The sequence below is a fragment of the Pezoporus occidentalis genome, unplaced genomic scaffold (assembly GCF_034315485.1).
Source record: "Pezoporus occidentalis ecotype Australia unplaced genomic scaffold, CSIRO_AGI_Poc_V1 ctg36, whole genome shotgun sequence".
NCBI lineage: Eukaryota > Metazoa > Chordata > Aves > Psittaciformes > Psittacidae > Pezoporus > Pezoporus occidentalis.
This window is the reverse complement of record NW_026915591.1, coordinates 264675-282418: the sequence shown is the minus strand read 5'-3', so window position 1 is coordinate 282418 and position 17744 is coordinate 264675. Positions and strand designations below refer to the sequence as shown.

The following is a 17744-nucleotide window of genomic DNA, read 5'->3' as shown; positions in this document are numbered from 1 at the left end:
TTCAGAAGATAACAGTACATGAAGGTAACTAGAATCTCAGAAATGTTTGTGTGGTAAATATGGGCAAATCGCCCATATGTGGTGTTTAGTTCTTTCATGGAACAAACATGATTTCTTGCTGACAATTTTGCTTTAAGAAATCTGTAAGTACCCAAACTAATAGCTGTATAGAATTTACTGTATAGAATCTTCAAGGCTACATCATGAAATGGAGTGGTTTGGAAGCTTGCTACACCTCAGTGACTTGGTATCAGCATACTGTTTTCTTCTGGGAGCGTGGTTGCAATGATAGTGCTTATCACCAATGTGCATCAGCTCTTAATATCTTCAGTGTTCTGTGGCATGGATTGCAGTATAAATATTGAAGAGAAATTAATTCTTTTGGAGAGGTGTTTCTAGATTGTAGAAGCTTAGATGACTAGTTTAAAATAAATGCTTGAACTTCTGTATAACTCTGTTATGGGGGACAAATCCGTAAGCCTCCAAGGAGATATGGCCAGTCAGTGATGGTTTGGGTAATTCTTACAGTTTTTACTCTTTTGTCCATAGAATGTATCTTTGTGCAAGAGCAACTCCATATCCTACTAGGACTGCAGCAGTATTGAAATAGAATTAATTTTTTTCTTTTGCAGTCAGTAGTAGATCATGACCATTTTATGAGAATGGCTTATTTTGATTTGATGCATAAATGCAATTAACTGCAAAAGTACTTTGTTCTTTTTAATTTCTAGGTGTGGTGTGGGAAAAAGCCTTGCCTGTTACACAGACACTGGGATAATTCAAATAACCAGTGTCCTATGGGTCAAGAATGCCGGGAGAAGTATATGAAATGTTTTCAGCCACCATGCACGGACTGGGGAGAATGCAGTGCCTCTGAACCTCTGCCTGCCAATATCAAGTGTCTGCCTAATTCTGGATACTTGGACAATGACTGTGCTAGAATTACTTTAATTTTTAATGGAGACAAAGTCCCCCAGGTGAGGGCAAAATTGTGACAAGATATGTAGGGATATGTTCCATGTCAAAACTTGGAAGATTAATGTTTCTAATATGATTTTTGCCATCATAAACTTGCTAAATTTATTGTTAGACTCTTCTGCTGCTATTAATTGTGCTTTGTCTAAAAGGGTGAGGCAGAATAAGGGTTTGTGCTGAATATTTTATTTTCTTTAAATCTGAAAGAACTACTTTCTCACATTTCAAGAGGGGCTCACACTATACTGTGGTAGTCATGTAAGATCAGTTTCTCACCCTTCATTTTAAAGCCCTTTCTTGCTGCCCTCTTTGCTGCCTTCATCAAGTCTCAGTAACTGCAAAAACCCTGAAGATGCTTAATTTTCTGTACTATTTTTTAGTTAAAATAGTCATACAATCTCCTTTGCTTCTAACAGGGTACTACAACTGAAAATATCTGTTCTGAAATCCGGTATTTACCAGCTACTAGGAGTGTTTCTAGGGACAGAACTCTGATAATATTATGTGATCTGTCGTACTCCACAGAGAATGCAGTGGAAGTTGCTATTGTAAGTATGAGACTTGTATTAATATACATAGAATTATTTTTTTCTTATTAGTTTGAGCTGGGGAAGAGGTCGTTTAAGCTTGTTTCACTTCAGTGCAGTTGCTGCAATCTGTGGCTTAGTCTGACTGCAAAGCAATTTTGTGATCTGGCTATTTCCTGTAATAGTAGATAGTTAAAACTGCAGGTTTCATTAATGACAGAAAGTACCACAACCTCCTGATAAATTATTCTGAAGTCTAATTCAGCTGAAACTAGTGAACAGCTGCCTATCTTGAAATCCTGGGCTACTGACCTTCTCAGTAAGGAGGTACAGTTGCAGGTGGCTGGATTGAATCTTATGAAGAAGTTTCTGCTGTACATATGCAGTATGGTTGCTGGAGCTGTTCATGGCAGGGGGGTTGGAACTATATGATCTTAACTAGATGGTCCTTTCCAATGCAAACCATTCTGTGATTGTATTAAATACATAAGTAGGAAGTGGAAGGAGGTATAATTTGAGTAGATGAAAGTAACCGTTGCCCTATTGAGGTAAAGACTTGCTTTAGAAGCAGGTGAACCCAATCTCTCAGTGCTTGTGAATTGCTTAATTTCCAAGAGTGAGTTAATTTTTATAAAATGTTTTATCCAGGCAAAAGCTGAATTGTCTGTCTCTGAGTACTGTAAATAATGTGCTGAGCCATGATGCAAAAAGCAAAGTGTATGGTATAAATACAGCAGACTGTTACTAGTCCAAGCTTCTATCTAGATAATCCACATGTCTTGAAGTAGTCCATACTATGACTAAGTTTAGGTCAGCAGTGTAAGTAACATGGAAGTCAGCTGCCGTTTATTTGAGGTATGCTAGATTATCAAGTAGGCATGTTATCCACCAGGTCTTGATGCTGCCTCTGCAGTCTGGATAGAGATAACCATGCTATTGCTACAGTAAACTTTCTGAGGGTACTATTTGTAACTACTGTAAATTCAGCCTAGTGAATTCAATTAAGATGTAGCTAGATTTAAAAAGTAGATTTCCACAGTTAGGCGATCACAATAACTTCTTGGTTTTCCTCTTCTCTCCCTTTTAGTCTTTTGTCCCGCATCGAGATGAAGAAGATAATAGTCTCATACAGAATGCTGCTAATATAATAGTAAATGCGATCACTAAGCGGCAAAACAGCACTGTTATGTTGGCGGTAACTGAAGTTAAAGTAGAGACCATCGTTGTTGGGAATTCATCATCAGGTAAGATTCCCAATGCATGCATCCTCTGTGTGAGCATTTTCTGTTCCCTTACTGTCAGTCTTATCTTTACATGTTGGGGAAAATGATAGGTTGGGTTGTTTGTTTAATTAATTGCTATTACTAATTGAAGAGAGTGGCTTTAAAATCAAGGTTCTGTGCCTATGCGCAAGTTTAAACTCAACCTCGTCTCTTACATAGTATTCCCACCTACCCTTGCCACTGTTTTGGCCCTGACTCCCAACCCTGTTCTCCAGTCTAAGCATATCTTTCACAAGATCAGAAGTTCTTTTAATGGACTGTTCGAATCCTTTCCAGTTCTCCTGCGTTAACCTTAACCCAACCTCATCACTTGAGGCTGCTGTGCTGTAGGAGCTAAGACTCTGAAGTAATAAAAATATGGTGAGAGCAAAGACACATAGTGTGATACCAACTCTCTTCTGAAGCACTTACGTATTATTTGCCTTAAAAAGAGTTAAAGATGTGTAATATCTTCCAATAGTTAGTCATGATAATGTAAAACTTTGTTCTCTTTCAACATGCGCTTCTCACTAGTACACAGCTGGTTTAAAAAGTAATGGTCATTTCTCTTAATGAGGATATGGTGTGATTGGAGAGATCTTTATCTCTGAATACTGCCTCTCCAAGAGCAATGCCAGAATAAGCAATTGAAGATTTTGTATGCTTGTGTTCCTCTGCCTAGGTGAGGTGGGAGATGCTCTTGTTGGAAGATCTCTAATAGGCTCAAGTTCAACTAAGCCCCAGAGCGGAAGTCTTACAATGGTGGGAGGCCCTCCCAACTCCTTCCCAAACATAATCTGCTGGAAGGTCTTCCACCCATAGTCCAAACAATTAGTAAATTGCCAGGTTCTGCTTCCCTTCTGTTTCCCTTCTAGGGAATGCCTTTAATTTGTTAAGGCCTTTGCCATAGTGATAGTTCTTCAGATCTCCTGAAGGAGTGTACCAGCTTTGTTCTTTCCTTGAACAGAAATTGTGTAGACATGAAGGTTCAAGCTGAGTCTCTGACATACCTCATCTGCTTTCTTTTGATTCTGTGTTAAATGCTAGGCCAGAAGGGATGGGGATTACTTTGTCTCCCACCTCAATAAGATTCAAAGATTCTCCCAAGGAAGTGGATAGACTTCAACTTCTTGTAGCTAGGGGTAGAGAATGGTTTCCAGACTCATCACTTTAACGTAGATGTTCAGTACTGACTACTGGCCCCTAGTCCTTTAATAGGAGATTTTATGAAATAAACTGTAACCTGGACTAGTATTCCCTGACTTGGTTTGTTTTCCTGTTAGCCCTTAATTGGGTGAGGTAGGTGGAAACCTGTTATAAAATGTGGCATAAAGCCCTATGTCTGTGTTGAGAATCTCATTTCTGTGGGATGCGCAAGTGTCTAGATGGGGGTGATCATTTAGACATAATTGATTTCCTCTAGCTTTAAGGAAAAAAATATTCTGAATCTGGAATCTTTATGCATACAGGAATGGTTTTCTAAAACAAATAACCTGGGTCCGTGTGGCTGGGAGAGCACTAGTGGGGTTTTGTAACTGGAATGTGGAGAAAAGCAATTGCCTCAACTTATTTTGTTTATTCATTGAGCAGTGAAGACTCTTATCTCTAGTGAAAATATGATGGTGTCTTACTCTGAAGTAAAACAAGAATACCCTAAAGAGTGCATGACTGATTTGGTTACATAGCTCTAACCTGAAATTTTTTTGAGATAGCTGATACATAAATGTCTGTGGACTTGATGGCAAAGGACTCTTCTTTCTGATATGCAGGATATATTTCTTGCAAGTGCTAGTTCTTCTAGAGCAATTTAGAGGCATAGTACTCTCTTTAGCCTACCTCCTACAAGGATAGGCTCATTTTTTTTCTTAAGAATGTTACTGAGGTTTTTCTTGGCTGGTTAGCATAGATGCTTGTCAAAGAGGTGCTGCTCATACAACCAGTTTGTCTGTTGGAGGGGAAAAATCTCCAGTGTAACATCATTAAGCAGGAAAAACTCTGCCTTGGTTTAAGTTGGTAAAGCACATCTCTAGATGGAGTAGTGTGTTCAAACAGTTATTGTTGTGCTTGTAATGGCATCTTCCTCCTAAAAATCTTTCTAGTGATAACCTGTAGTTATGTATGGATACTTCTTTTGGAGATGCCCAGTGCTATATATCTAGTTTTATTAACTCAAGTCTTTGATGTTTTTGTGTCTTTCATTTGCCTTCCAGATTATTTGGTTCCAATTCTTTGTGCGGTATTTAGCATTGTATGGCTGACCTGTATAATCATCTGCGTGTGGTGGACTCGGAAGAGAAGAAAAGAGAGAGAAAGAAGTCGTCCTCCCAGAGAAGAGGGTGCCAATAATCAGTGGGCACCTTTAAATCCCATACGAAATCCTATAGACAGATCTTACAGTAACAAAGACATTCGTTATGAATGCAAAAACTTCATATCTCCTCAAAAAAGAACTTGTGATGCAGTAGAGGAGTATGTAGAGTATGAGGAAGAGGAGGATGAAGAGGAGGAAAGAGATGAGGAAATGGACAAATTCCTCTCTCACAAACTTGCAAAGCCTTTGCCCACAAAGGCACCTGACACATCAGAGAGCAGTCCAGTAAAGAAATCCCATCAAATAGGCAAAATGGACAACAGATCTGTAAAAAATGTGAATGCATCAAACTTTGAAGGCAGTAGAGACTAACCTGTATTTGGAATATAGGCAGACTGTGCCTACCCTTACTGGGGAGGGGAAAAATTAACATCTCCACTTTGCATCAAGGACTAAAAATATCTGGAGTCAAATGTTCATAGTTTCTTTATTTTGCGTAAAAAAAATAAATAAAAATAATAAATAAAATTTATTTTGTTTCTTTAGCCTTGTATAAATTATTCAATGACTGTCAGATGAAAAAAATGAGTAATCTTTGATAGTTGCTATTTTTGTAAAGTTTACTTATAATACACTCGCTGTGTGGCAGAGGAGAGGTTGTATTTTCAATATGTGTAAAGTTTATTACAAAAGACTGTACACTGTTTACAGAATGTATTTCTTTTTATTACTTGCTCTAATTTAATGGTGGCTTTAAAACCTCCTGGTTGAGGAAATTGTGTGAACTTTAAACTGCTTTCTTGACTTTAAATCTCTATTAATGGCAGCTCACTGCACTTGTTACGTTAGTAGCTTCTGTAAGATTTTTCCAAATTTGCCTTACACACTTTGTAATAGGAACAAAAAAAAATTATAGAGATCTTTCAACTGTGGATTAAAAGTGGCCTTTTTATTTCTGTTGAATTACTTTAGAATTGCAGTATTGAAGCATGTGACAAGTGCCTTGAGATTAAACTTTTTCTATAGCAACTGTCAAAGACTGCCATATCAATATAGTAAAATTGTGAGAACTCTAGGTTCCCCAACTGACACAGTTTATTTTCTAATAGTTAAAGTGCTTTTTTTCTGTAAATATGTACATATTAAATGAATCACTCTGTATATTTGATTTAATAACTTAAATATTTTGGTCTTTTTTTTTACATGTCATTCCTTTTAATTTATGTTGCAGAAAAAGGAGGCTTTATGGCAGTTTATAAGACTTTTTTTGGTATTATGTCCAGATTAGAAAATGATGTTAATACAATCAATGTTAGGAATCTGTTGGTCATTTGTATTTAGGAGCATAACCACTTGTGTGTAAATAGATCCAGAAATGTTTGTTTATCCCCACGTTCAGTCCATCTCAAGAACACTAACAGGTGCATCTACTGTACAGTACCAACATAACAAGGCATTGTTGTTTTTCTTTTGTGAATATGTTAATTACATGTGGTATTACTTTTTTTGCGTTTAAATACAGGCCTAATGAAGGGAACAATATTTTCCTCAATCTTGTTTCTGTTGTGCTTTATTCATCTTTTGCTCTTAAGAAAAAAGGCTGGCAAGCTCAGAGGATGGGAGTACCACATTAGAAATGGGTATTTGTCACGGAAGGCGTATGCGTTTGTTCTTGGGGCTTTATTTTTTTTTAAAGGCTTTTATTATTGCTATTAACTGGGCAAACTATAAGTTTATTTTACTTACTGAAGAAACATAACACTACATACACCTAGTTACCCTACCAGTGTGAGAAGCGGATGTTTGAGAGTATAAACTCTGGCCCATGAACAATGTAAACATGAATGTTTTGAAATCAGTTATTTTATACAGGAACGCAGGATTTGCTTTGCAGGATCTTCTGTTTTAGTACATTTTTTGACATGTTCTTAAAAAAACTTTCAGAAAAGAAACTATTTATTAAAGCATTTTATAATGGTGTTTGTTGTAACTTTTTTACTTGTGCTAAATATTCAGAACTTATTTTGATAACCTGGTTAGGAGTTAGTTTAGAAAAGGGTACTATCCTTCTCATGTTCCCCAGTATAATCCTGAGTATTTAAACCAAAACCACTTCTTTTTTTTTCTGCTACTCTTGTAACTTTTTGTACTGTAATGCTGCTGTCTTCCATAATCTAATAAAATGATTCCCTCATTGTGTGTAAGATACTTCAGATCGTGTTTGCTTCCTAAGCGCTTGGAGTTCTGATGTGATGAGGCTAAATGAAGGAGGAGTGACAGTCCTGATTTAATACAGGGTACTTCCTGTAACCTTATAGCCTGCACACAAGTGCCAATACTTCCCCAGCCAGCTTAGCAGTGTTGTCCTCTGCCCACTGCTGCAGCACTGACTGCACAGGATGTGGTATCATCCCACATGGGTCTAGAGACATGGACATCTCCAGTACCTAACCCAGGAGTCTCCCTGCGCTGCCTCTTTAAAAAGCACAAAGACTGGTTTTAGCTGACAGGTACTGACTGTGTGTATGATGTGCCTTTTTTGAAAGCTGCTGAATAGAGGCTTGTGGGAGCACTATCGCCTTACTTCCTTGGGTGATAAGAGAGCTGTTCAGGCATGCAGGGGTGTGAGGTATTCTTGACAAACTCAGTTGGGTTTTAAAGTAATACCTTTCTATTCTATTCTGCAGCCATTCCAGCCTTTTATTTGTCATGTTTCAGTTCAGTAGGTCTATGCCTGTTTCTTACGGTGACTTCAATACCTTTTGTATAGAATATTCTCTGTAGTAAAAGGTAAAATCTTACATAGGGTAATGTGGAATATGAAAGTGGAATTTTCTGTAATAGCTATCAACCTCCAAAGTAGAATTCTAGACCTTAGCAGAGTTTCTATTCTGGTCATCATACAGTTACCTTGTTATTTTTCTTGGAGTATTGGCATGTCTATATCTTGAAAATCAAATTCTATTGTTATCTTTGATTTTCACTTTTCAAATGTGTCTCCTGTCCTTGACAAATGCCTGATGGGGAGCAGGAATCTAAAGATGGGATAAAGAACCAACTTTTTTTTTTCATTGGTGACTTCCTAAAATCAACCCCATGGTGCCTTGAAAAAAGACTTAGTGACTGCTGTTAGCTCCTCAGAAATAGTGGGAGCAATGCTATAACTGCTCAGGAGAGTGACAGGTTTGAACAATGTCTTTTTGTAAGGTTTGCTATTCTCAGAGGCTGCAGTTACTTGTGTGTCCCTGCTCCAGAGAGCAACTTCCAATACTCAAAATGTACTTAAAATAGCTGAGAGAATGCTTCTTGTTGGAAGTTTTACGTGAATGCAAATCAATGTAGTGGGTGTCACTGCTGTAAGCAAAGGGAGAAATAATAGGGGGTTTTATATACATTGAAAATGAGGCTGTTGCTGTTCTGTCATGCAGCGGTGAGCTGGTCCACTGCTCCTGAAGTTGCTAGTTTGGCTTCTTGCCCATTACTGAAATGCTATGTAAAGTAGTGGCATCACAACAGTGGTCATCCCCCTCTGCTCCAAACAAAGGGTCAGAGCATTCCCCTGTGGCTGATACTGTGTCCAGGACGTGATCCCCTGGGGATTCACAGAGCCAGCATGAGCAAGTGTTCAATGTGGTAGTGCTGCTTGCCTGCCAAAATGGAGAATTATTTTATGCCACCTTCATATGATGACCAAGGGCAAGTTATGTAGACTGAGATAAATGAATTATATGAAATAAGATTAATAAAAGAGGAGGGTGAACAAAAAGTAAACTTCAATTTGCTCAATTTAACCTGGATCTTTTAAATGCAGATTTTATTTCTGTGCTGCTCTTAAATTAATTGCATGTCTTCTCCACTTGCTCCCTATCACCTTATTCAGTAATTTTGTTTCTATTTTACTTATTCTTACACAGAATGTTGAACTTGTATGTGTCAACTTCTTGCTGGTGCACATGTGCTAAGCAATATGTTACTTTCAGAATAATATCTTTTGAAATCTACATGATGAGGAAAATTAGTGAATGGGCTCCTCTTTGAGATTTTTCTAAGTAAAGAGTGGTTCCAGGTAAATTTGTTTTCTGTAATGTTCTTTTCAGGGTCTGATGCTAACCTGAAACCCTTGGTGAGCTCAGTTCTTTTGACTATTTGCTATTGTCTGGCTTGTTCTCCAGCAGACCATGTAATTGGTCCTTTTGAGGCCAAGCAGTGCTTGGATGGAAGTTATTTTGCTGTATGAACAAACTTGCTGCTGCCCCATACTTCTTCAAGAACAGCCTAAGAGTTGAAAGGCATTTTAGTCACTGACTTGAAAGCTGCAGAGGACACTAGTTGCAATGCCAGTTGTGATGTAGCTTGGACAATAAAGGATTCTGGTATTGTGGAATTAAATTGTACAGGAATTTAGGTTTAATTTGGTCATGCGCTGTATCTCCGTCTCACTGTTCAGAAGTGCTGATGGTTGTCATAGTCCTTTGGATGCAACAGAGGAATGGTGAATATGAAGAAAAGCTTGAGTAGCTTGTGAACCGTCCTAGGCAGTTCTCATACCTTCTATTAGACAGTCTAGCTGTAACCTTTGGGGGCTGCTAGTGAGTGAGGAGGGTTGGAGGTTGGCTTTGCTTTTTCTCTGTTCTCAGCAGTAAAGTAGGTGTTTGAGTTACTCTTGGTTGGAATCTTACTCTTGCTTTAGGAAAAAATAAGTAAATCTCAGACTTGCTCTGTTCAGTGCTGCAAAGCAGTTCCTAACTAGCCTCTTGTCTTTATTTCATCACAGATGGTGACTTATAAAATAGTAAAGGAACAAAAGGTTGCCTTGGGAATAAAATATGACTAAATCCTTCCCACGTTCATCCCTTTTAAGCACCCATTCTCATGCACACAATGTTTCAATACAAATATGTGGAAATTTTTGCTTTTGCTCTGTATTCAAGTGATTTCTTTCAGCATGATAGGGACTTGGACTAAGAGCAAAAACCTCTCTCTTCAAACACTTGACTGTAAACATCTGCTTGTGATCAAATGTTTATAAATTAATGTCCTAAGTAATATTCTTAAATAGGCTGTTTTGGTTTTTTCTGTTTCCCCTGCATGCATAGCTAAGTTTCATGGTTCATTGGGTCAACTTTTCCCCTGCAAAAACTACTAAAATCTGGGTGGTTTATATTTATCTCCTTTTTATACTGTATGTACTACTTCTGAATCACAAAAAAAAAACAGATTGTACAGAGAAGTGTGTGTGTTCATAGCACTTACGAGCACTGGTAAGTCAGTCTTACCAATTCGTTGGACAGAGACCCAATGCTCCTGCCTCAAAGTTAACAATCCAGGTTATTTGTAGAGAATCAGCATGATTTGCACAAGGTATGCAATTTCCCAAAGACTTAAACACTGCAATCGTGATTCTTGCTGCCAGTAACAAGTCCCATAGTTCATACCTATAACCTGTTCCTACAGCTGTGCAGATGGAGCACATATGCCTCAGAGTACCTTGAAGTATCTTTATGAAAGGTGTATATAAATCAACTAGCTTGGGTGAAAAATGACCAGGTGTTTAGAAACTCATAGGAGATAGTTTAGTTTCTTCCCCTGGCAATAAAGCTGCGTCAACTTTTCCTAGATGGGCAAAAAAATCATGGAAAAAATAGGCTGTGTTTGGGAGGTGTTATACTTCTGTGTTGGATGGACCATTTTGTGGATATGGAATTGGCTGGATGGTTGCACTCAGAGATGTGGTCAATGGCTCAGTGTTCAAGTAGAGACCAGTGGCTAGTGGTGTGTACCTCAGGGGTTGGTATTGGGACCAACACTGTTTAACATCTTTGTTGGCGACATGGACAGTGGAATTGAGTGCACCCTCAGCAAGTTTCCCGATGATACCAAGCTGTGTGGTGTGGTCAACACACTGGAGGGGAAGGGTTGCCATCCAGTGAAACCTCCACAGGCTCAAGAGCAGGACTCATGTGAACCTCATGAAGTTCAGCAAGGCCAGGGGCAAGGTCCTGCACCTGGATTGGGCAGGACCTGAGGAGAAGGACTTGAGGGTGTTGGTTGAGAAGAAGTTCAACATGACCTGGTAGTGCGTGCTTGCAACCCAGAAAGCCAACTCTATGCTGGGCTGCATCAGAAGAAGCTTGGCTAGCAGGTCCAGGGAGGTGGTTCTCCCTCTCTGCTCTTGTGAGACTCCATCCATATTACTCTTCATAACAGCAGAGATATAAAGAATCTTCTTTTTCAGTGGTGGATAAGGCAGAAGAATCACTTTGCAGATGTGTGACAATCCTGTAAGGATGCAAAACTGATTAGAGAGTCACACTGTCTTCTGGTCTATGTGTTCTCAAGCTAGAATATTGCTTTCAAGTGTTCTGTCAAAAAAAAAACAACCAAATGCAAACCCTTCAGCCCTGGTTGGTAGGGAGGGACTTGTTAACTTGTAGATCTTTCTCAGCTGCTATCCTATCTTTTCTCCCACCCATCTGAAGGAGGCTTGGGTTAGAGAGGACTTCTCCCTGTGGCAGATTTGCTGTGTGATAGGCTACATATGAAAGAAGGTTGAGCAGGGAGCTGCGGAGCAGGTTTGGAAACTGCTGTGGCAGCAGCATACATAAGGCCCTTTGAAGGCTTGGCCCATAACTCTGGGCATAACCTTGCCTGTTAATGAACAAAGCCCTACCTGTGGGTGGGAGTTGATTCAGCCACCAATTGTACTGATGCAGATCAAAGGCCCATCTACCTAGTATCCTGTGCCCTGCAGTGGCCAGCGGAAGACTCTTACAGAAACTGCAAGAAAGCAGCAAATTGTGGCATTAGCTGTCCTTGTAGCCATCCAGTTTCTATAAATTAGTGATTTAGGGGCTTCCTGATGCCTCTCCAGGGCATCATATAATCTTTTTGCACTTTAGGTCTTCACAACATCCTGTGACAGAGTTCCACAACTGCACCATGAATTGGGTGGAAAAGTGCTTCCTTCTGTTTGTTGTGAACCTATTCCTTTGCAGGGTGTTTTTAAATACAGCAAGCAGTTATTCCCTCTCTACCACCTCCACCACATTTAGGATTTACAGTGCAGACACTCCTCTACGTCCTAAATCCTAGGGTTCAGAATCCCAGTCTCTAATGTCTCCACTTGCAGAGATGCTATTCCACATCTCTAGCCAGTCTTCCTGCTTTTCCAAATTATTCTCTGCCACTTTTGAGTCAGGATGACCAAACTGAACAGTATCTGATGCATGGGCACCCCACAAAAACCAGCACTGTTCTCCGTTTGGTTCAGATCCTTTCCTGACAGTCCTGGTGGGTTGGTCACTTCTTGGCCCCTTCTGGTTTCAAGGCTGGTGGGGAAAAGAAGGCAGTTGTTTCATGCCTTGGCTTTTCATGTGCCTGGTTCTCATTAGAGAGAGGTTGCAAAGCAGTTTGGGGTGTTGGGGTCCCTGGAGAAGCTTACTGTGCCCATGAGTGTCTGTAAGGAGCAGCACCAGGAGGTGGGGTGAGGAGGTCCATGCTGGGCCTGAGCACTGCAATCCTATTCATTGTGGGGGTAGTGTATATGCAGGTATGTCAATGGCCAGAACTTGTGTAGAGAAGGCTACTGGAAGAACTAATGCTACAGCCTCCTCAGCAGAGAGGAGGCTAAAAAGAACATGGGCATCAGTGAGTGTGAAAGAGGACTGTGTTTCAGGGAACATCAGCAGGATCCAGAGATGAAGGTTAGGTAGTTATCACATCGGTTCATCCCTCAATTTCTGTGCTGCTGAAGAGCTGTGCAGCAAGTCACATCTGGCACAGTCTTTCTCAAAGTGGTGTATTCACAGCCCTGTGCTCTCCAAAGTGAGGCCACAGTGGCCATGTTCATGCTGCACCACCAACACTCCTGGTTTGCTGTTGAAGAAGCAAAAGAGAGAAGGAAGAAGGGTTGGGTGGCTGGTGGGATGGCTGTTGTCCTGTGCCCAGCCCTGGGCAGACACATGGTTGCTCCAGACAGGAGAGCAGCCTGGATGGATTCTCCACACTGTTATCTGGCAGAGAGCAGCAGCTCCTCATCATCACTGGGCTGCCTGTTAATAAAAGCTTGCCCACATCTAAGAACTGCTGCAGATAGCTCATGGTTTTAGGAACAGACGAAATAGCCTGGCAGGGCTTTTCCAGGTCCTGGTACCTGCCAGTGGTGGAAAAAGCAGCGACATCACTCAGACATGGCTAAAAATTACCATTTTGTATATTTAGGACCTGCAGTTTCATATAAAGTTCTAAGTGTTACATTGGTTTGAAATAGAATATGATAACTGTCGTGAAGAAAGGGGTTGTCCCTCCTTTTATCATGGAATCATAGAATAGCTAGGGTTGGAAAGGACCTTAAGATCATCCAGTTCCAACCTCCCTGCCATGGGCAGGGACACCTCACACTTAACCATCTCACCCAAGGCTCTGTCCAACCTGGCCTTGAACACTGCCAGGGATGGAGCACTCACAACTCCTTGGGCAGCCCATTCCAGTACCTCGCCACCCTTAAAGTAAAGAGTTTCCTCCTTATATCCAATCTAAACTTCCCCTGTTTAAGTTTTAGCCCATTACCCCTTGTCCTGTCACTACAGTCTCTAATGAAGAGTCCCTCTCCAGCATCCCTATAGCCCCCTTCAGATACTGGAAGGCTGCTATGAGGTCTCCACGCAGCCTTCTCTTCTCCAGCCTGAACAGCCCCAACTTCCTCAGCCTGTCTTCACACGGGAGGTGCTCCAGTCCCCTGATCATCCCCATGGCCCTCCTCTGGACTTGTTCCAACAGTTCCATGTCCTTTTTATGTTGAGGACACCAGAATTGTGCACAATACTCCAGGTGAGGTCTCTTGTTAGATTCAGACCCAGGAACTGACCTCTCTATGGATTAGAAATACAGGGACAGTTTGTATATTTCTTCTCTTGCCACGTGGCTTATCTAGTCCTTCCCTCTTTGTGGTCCCTTCACTGATGTATGTTTACATGACTGGGCTACACTTCAAAATCCTGCATGCGTTACTTAACAAGGTGGTTTAAAGAGCTGTGCTAAAGGGCTCTTTGGTGCTGAAACCCTAAGTCAGCCTGCACAGGAGATGTGCAAGCCAGCCCTTGATTCAACCAACGTGACAATTCTGACCTGGCCTGTCTTCCATGGGACTGAAATTCCCCTGGCACTGAAGGTTCAACTGCCGCAGTATTTTCTAATCTCTGCTTCTGCAAAGAAGATGGAAATGGGAAGTGCAGCAGCTTCTCAACAGGAGGTAAAATAAGGCATTGTTGGAGTTGAACACTTGGGCAAGTTAAAAGGTAAATGTGGATCAGCATGCTCTCCTCTCTATTTTTCTTATTCTTCCTTTTTTTTTTTTAATAAAGTGACAAAATTATAGCAAATTATAGCAAACAGTTTTTTGGCTCCTTGAAGAGAGATGCTGTGAAGTGTGAGGTACTACCTTTGCTCCCTGGACCCAGTGGGCTGCTGGGTTGCCTGGATGCTAAGCACAACCTATTGAGGGGTCCCCACTTGGTGGCACAGGGACAGCCCTTGCACACGGCCCCCAAGACATGGCAGGTCAGCAGGGAGGTGTTCTGACAGCCCGCTGACATCACTTTCAGTACTGATAAACCAGTGAGGTTATCTTAAGTGCAGCAATATCCTCTAAAAACATGAGGAGGAGAACCTACTTTACACTGTGTCACCATGGATAAAAGCCTGTTAATGAGCAGCAGTGGTGGGAGCTGAGGCCCAGCACATTCTATGGCATCATGTGGCTACAGCCTGGGTGCAGAGGACCTGCAGTGAAATGCAGCAGAGGGACTACATGGCCGGCATTTTCCAGCCTGGGTGTTTGGATTTTGCTCTATATTTAGTGCCCTAAATGAGTGCTTTGATTTGCAGTGTTTCCAAGCACCTGCTGCTTCCATTGACTCTGGTGGTCTATATGGGTCCCAGCAATCCTCAGGGTTAAGCTGCTCTAGCTACATGCCTAAATTTGGGTACTTGGGCTGGGAGCTGTGGGTGCTATATTCTGCTTGGGTTTGTGTTTCTGCTGCTGTGGGGTTTGGTGCTAAACTGGATTTTGTGGGCAAAGTGTTTTCAAAACAAGGGTGGCTTTGATTTCCCAGTTTCTGGTTCAGCTCATGTGAGTGACTGCTCATTTCTTGGAGCAGAGAGTCATTAAAACTTCTGGGAAAAGAAATTAATTAGGGTGCACCATTTTTTCCTAGCAGCAGATACCTGATGCGTGTGTAGCTCGGGCACTACAGTGCATCTCTCATGCAAAGGAAGTGTTTTTCTTGGCCTGTCCCCCATAGACCCAGTGGAAATGCTGAGCTGCAATACTGAATGCAGCCATCCCACTGTCAAAACCTCCAGCTGACTGCAACAGTTCAGCAGGACACTGCTGCCAGTGGAGCTGGCACCTGCCTTTAAAGGAGCCCTGGTCTAGAACCCGGTATAAACACTTTTCTCTTTCATGCTCATTTCCAGGGCAGGTAATTAATGTATCTTGGTAAGCACTGGCAACCATGTCCGTGTTTCTGTCCCTCTGTAATATCCTGTTGTTGCTTTCCAGAGAAAAATACCAGCAGACATTCAAGGTTACTTCCTTGGCATGCTCTGTGTGTTTTTAGCCTGATTGTATCTACACTCCTTAGACATTTCCTGACATGCTGTATCTCCCCTGCTCTTGCATCACAGGCTGAGCATTAACTTTGCATGCTTTGTTGTAGCAGAACTTTCTTTCCTGACTATGGCCCCAGCTATCTTTCAGAGGCTTGCTTCCAGCCATATTCCCTCCTTTCAGCTACTCCCACTTTCCCAGATTGCTCCTCAGATACGTCTTCATGGTGCTCAATAGACATTGGATGCTCAGGCAGGTCTTCACTCAGCGCAGGAGATGCAGAGTGAACATGGCATGCATCAGATGCCCACATGGGTGCTGGAAAAGGCACTCTTTTCAAGAAAATTACATCTCTCAAAGGTGGTTTAAAAAGTGACTCATCTGCTCCAAGGTTGCCTCCAGACCTTGCTCTGGTTCTCTGCAGTACCTGGGTGAGACAGAGCAGCCCTGGGATCTTCTTGTGTGCCTGTTGCTGACCTGACACTGCTCCCTTTGTTCATTCATACCCCGAGAAGTGTGATTCCAGGTTTGCCATTCCTTATTGCTCCAGGATGCTTCTACTTCTGCCTTGAAATTCATTACAGAGATTTAGAGCCCGTTCCTGTCTCCATTCCCAGGCCCGGGCTGAGGCAGTGCAGTCCAGCCCCCAGCAAAAGCCTCTATTGCATGTGGTGCTGCAGATGAAAGCTGTTGTTTGTTTACAAGCTTTCCTCAATTAGAACTTATTTGCTGTTCACACTGTATCTAAAAGCTCATGTTTAAATCAGTGCTGGTGATTTAGGAGTGCCTGTTTTGTTTTGTTTTTTTTTTTGTCCTAGATAGATACAATAATTCCTCCACCTGTTAAAAACCTGTTGCTAATATTTGCTGACAAGTTTCTTTTTCTTTTCATCTTTCTTTTGCTTTTCTTTATCTTTATTCAACAAGGTAAAGTGCTGGGTCTTGCATTTGGGTTACAACAACCCCATGCAGTGCTACAGGCTTGGGGAAGAATGGTTGAAAGCTGCTTCGCAAAAAAGAACTTGGGGTTGCTGATTGACCCTGGGCTCAACATGAGCCAGCTTGTGCCCAGGCAGCCAAGAAGGCCAACAGCATCCTGGTCTGCATCAGAAATAGGGTAGCCATCAGGGCCAGGGCAGTGATCATCCCCCTGTACTCAGCGTGGGTGAGGCCATACCTCAAATGCTGTGTTCAGTTCTGGGGCCCTCGCTGCAAGAAAGACATTGAGGTGCTGGAGTGAGTCCAGAAAAGGGCAACAAAGCTGGTGAAGGGTCTGGAGCACAAGTCTGATGAGGAATGGCTGAGGAAACTGGGGCTGTTTAGTCTGGAGAAGAGAAGGCTCAGGGAGGACCTCATTGCTCTCTACAACTGATGGAAAGGAGGTTGTAGTGAGGTGGAGGTCCATCTCTTGTCCCAAGTAACAAGAGACAGGACAAGAAGTAACAGCCTCAAGCTGTGCCAGGGGAGGTTTAGATTGGATATTAGGAAAAATTTCTTCACAGAGAGGGTGCTCAGGCATTGGAACAGGCTGCCCAGGACAGTGGTGGAATCACAATCCCTGGAAGTGTTCACAAACCATGTAGAAGAGGCCCTCAGTGACATGGTTTAGTGGTGGTCTTGGCAGGCCTGGGGTTAGGGTGGACTTGATGGCCTTAAAGGTCTTTTCCAACCTAGTTGATTCTGTGATTCTATGATTCATGTTTTAGCCAAGGGCCAAGTACTGACCCCTGTTTCCCACTCCCACACCACGGAAGTTAACAGAATCATTCCGTATTTTCTGCAATGTGCATGAAAAATCTTTTTTGTTCCTTTCATAATTTTTGGAACTCAAATGACTTTGGGGATGCAGTCACAAAACATAATCTTGAGTAAGAGAGAAAGAAGAAAGTCAAGTCGTTGTATCTTCCATGCTATTTCCATCTCCCATGTATTTCCTCTCTCAAATTGCTTCTCTCCAGAGTCACACTCTGCCAGAGATAACTAGGTGGCAGTGAGTGAAGAAAGGAACAGTATTGTCTACAGCTTTGAACCATGAATAGCCCTTGGAAAAACAGCAGCAG

The 17744-nt window shown here is 41.7% G+C and overlaps 1 protein-coding gene across 2 annotated transcripts in view; it reads left to right on the top strand.

Moving 5' to 3' along the window:
- Nucleotides 1-7279, top strand: part of JAG2 (jagged canonical Notch ligand 2) — a 67948-nt gene extending 60669 nt beyond the window's left edge. For both annotated transcript variants that reach the window (XM_062630690.1, XM_062630689.1), the window contains 4 exons: nt 732-977; nt 1392-1523; nt 2590-2746; nt 4975-7279. In XM_062630690.1, coding sequence (XP_062486674.1) covers nt 732-977; nt 1392-1523; nt 2590-2746; nt 4975-5447 — 1008 coding nt within the window. In that variant the 3' untranslated portion in view covers nt 5448-7279. The remainder of the gene's footprint in view (nt 1-731; nt 978-1391; nt 1524-2589; nt 2747-4974) is intronic.
- The last annotated feature ends 10465 nt before the right edge of the window (nt 7280-17744 follow it).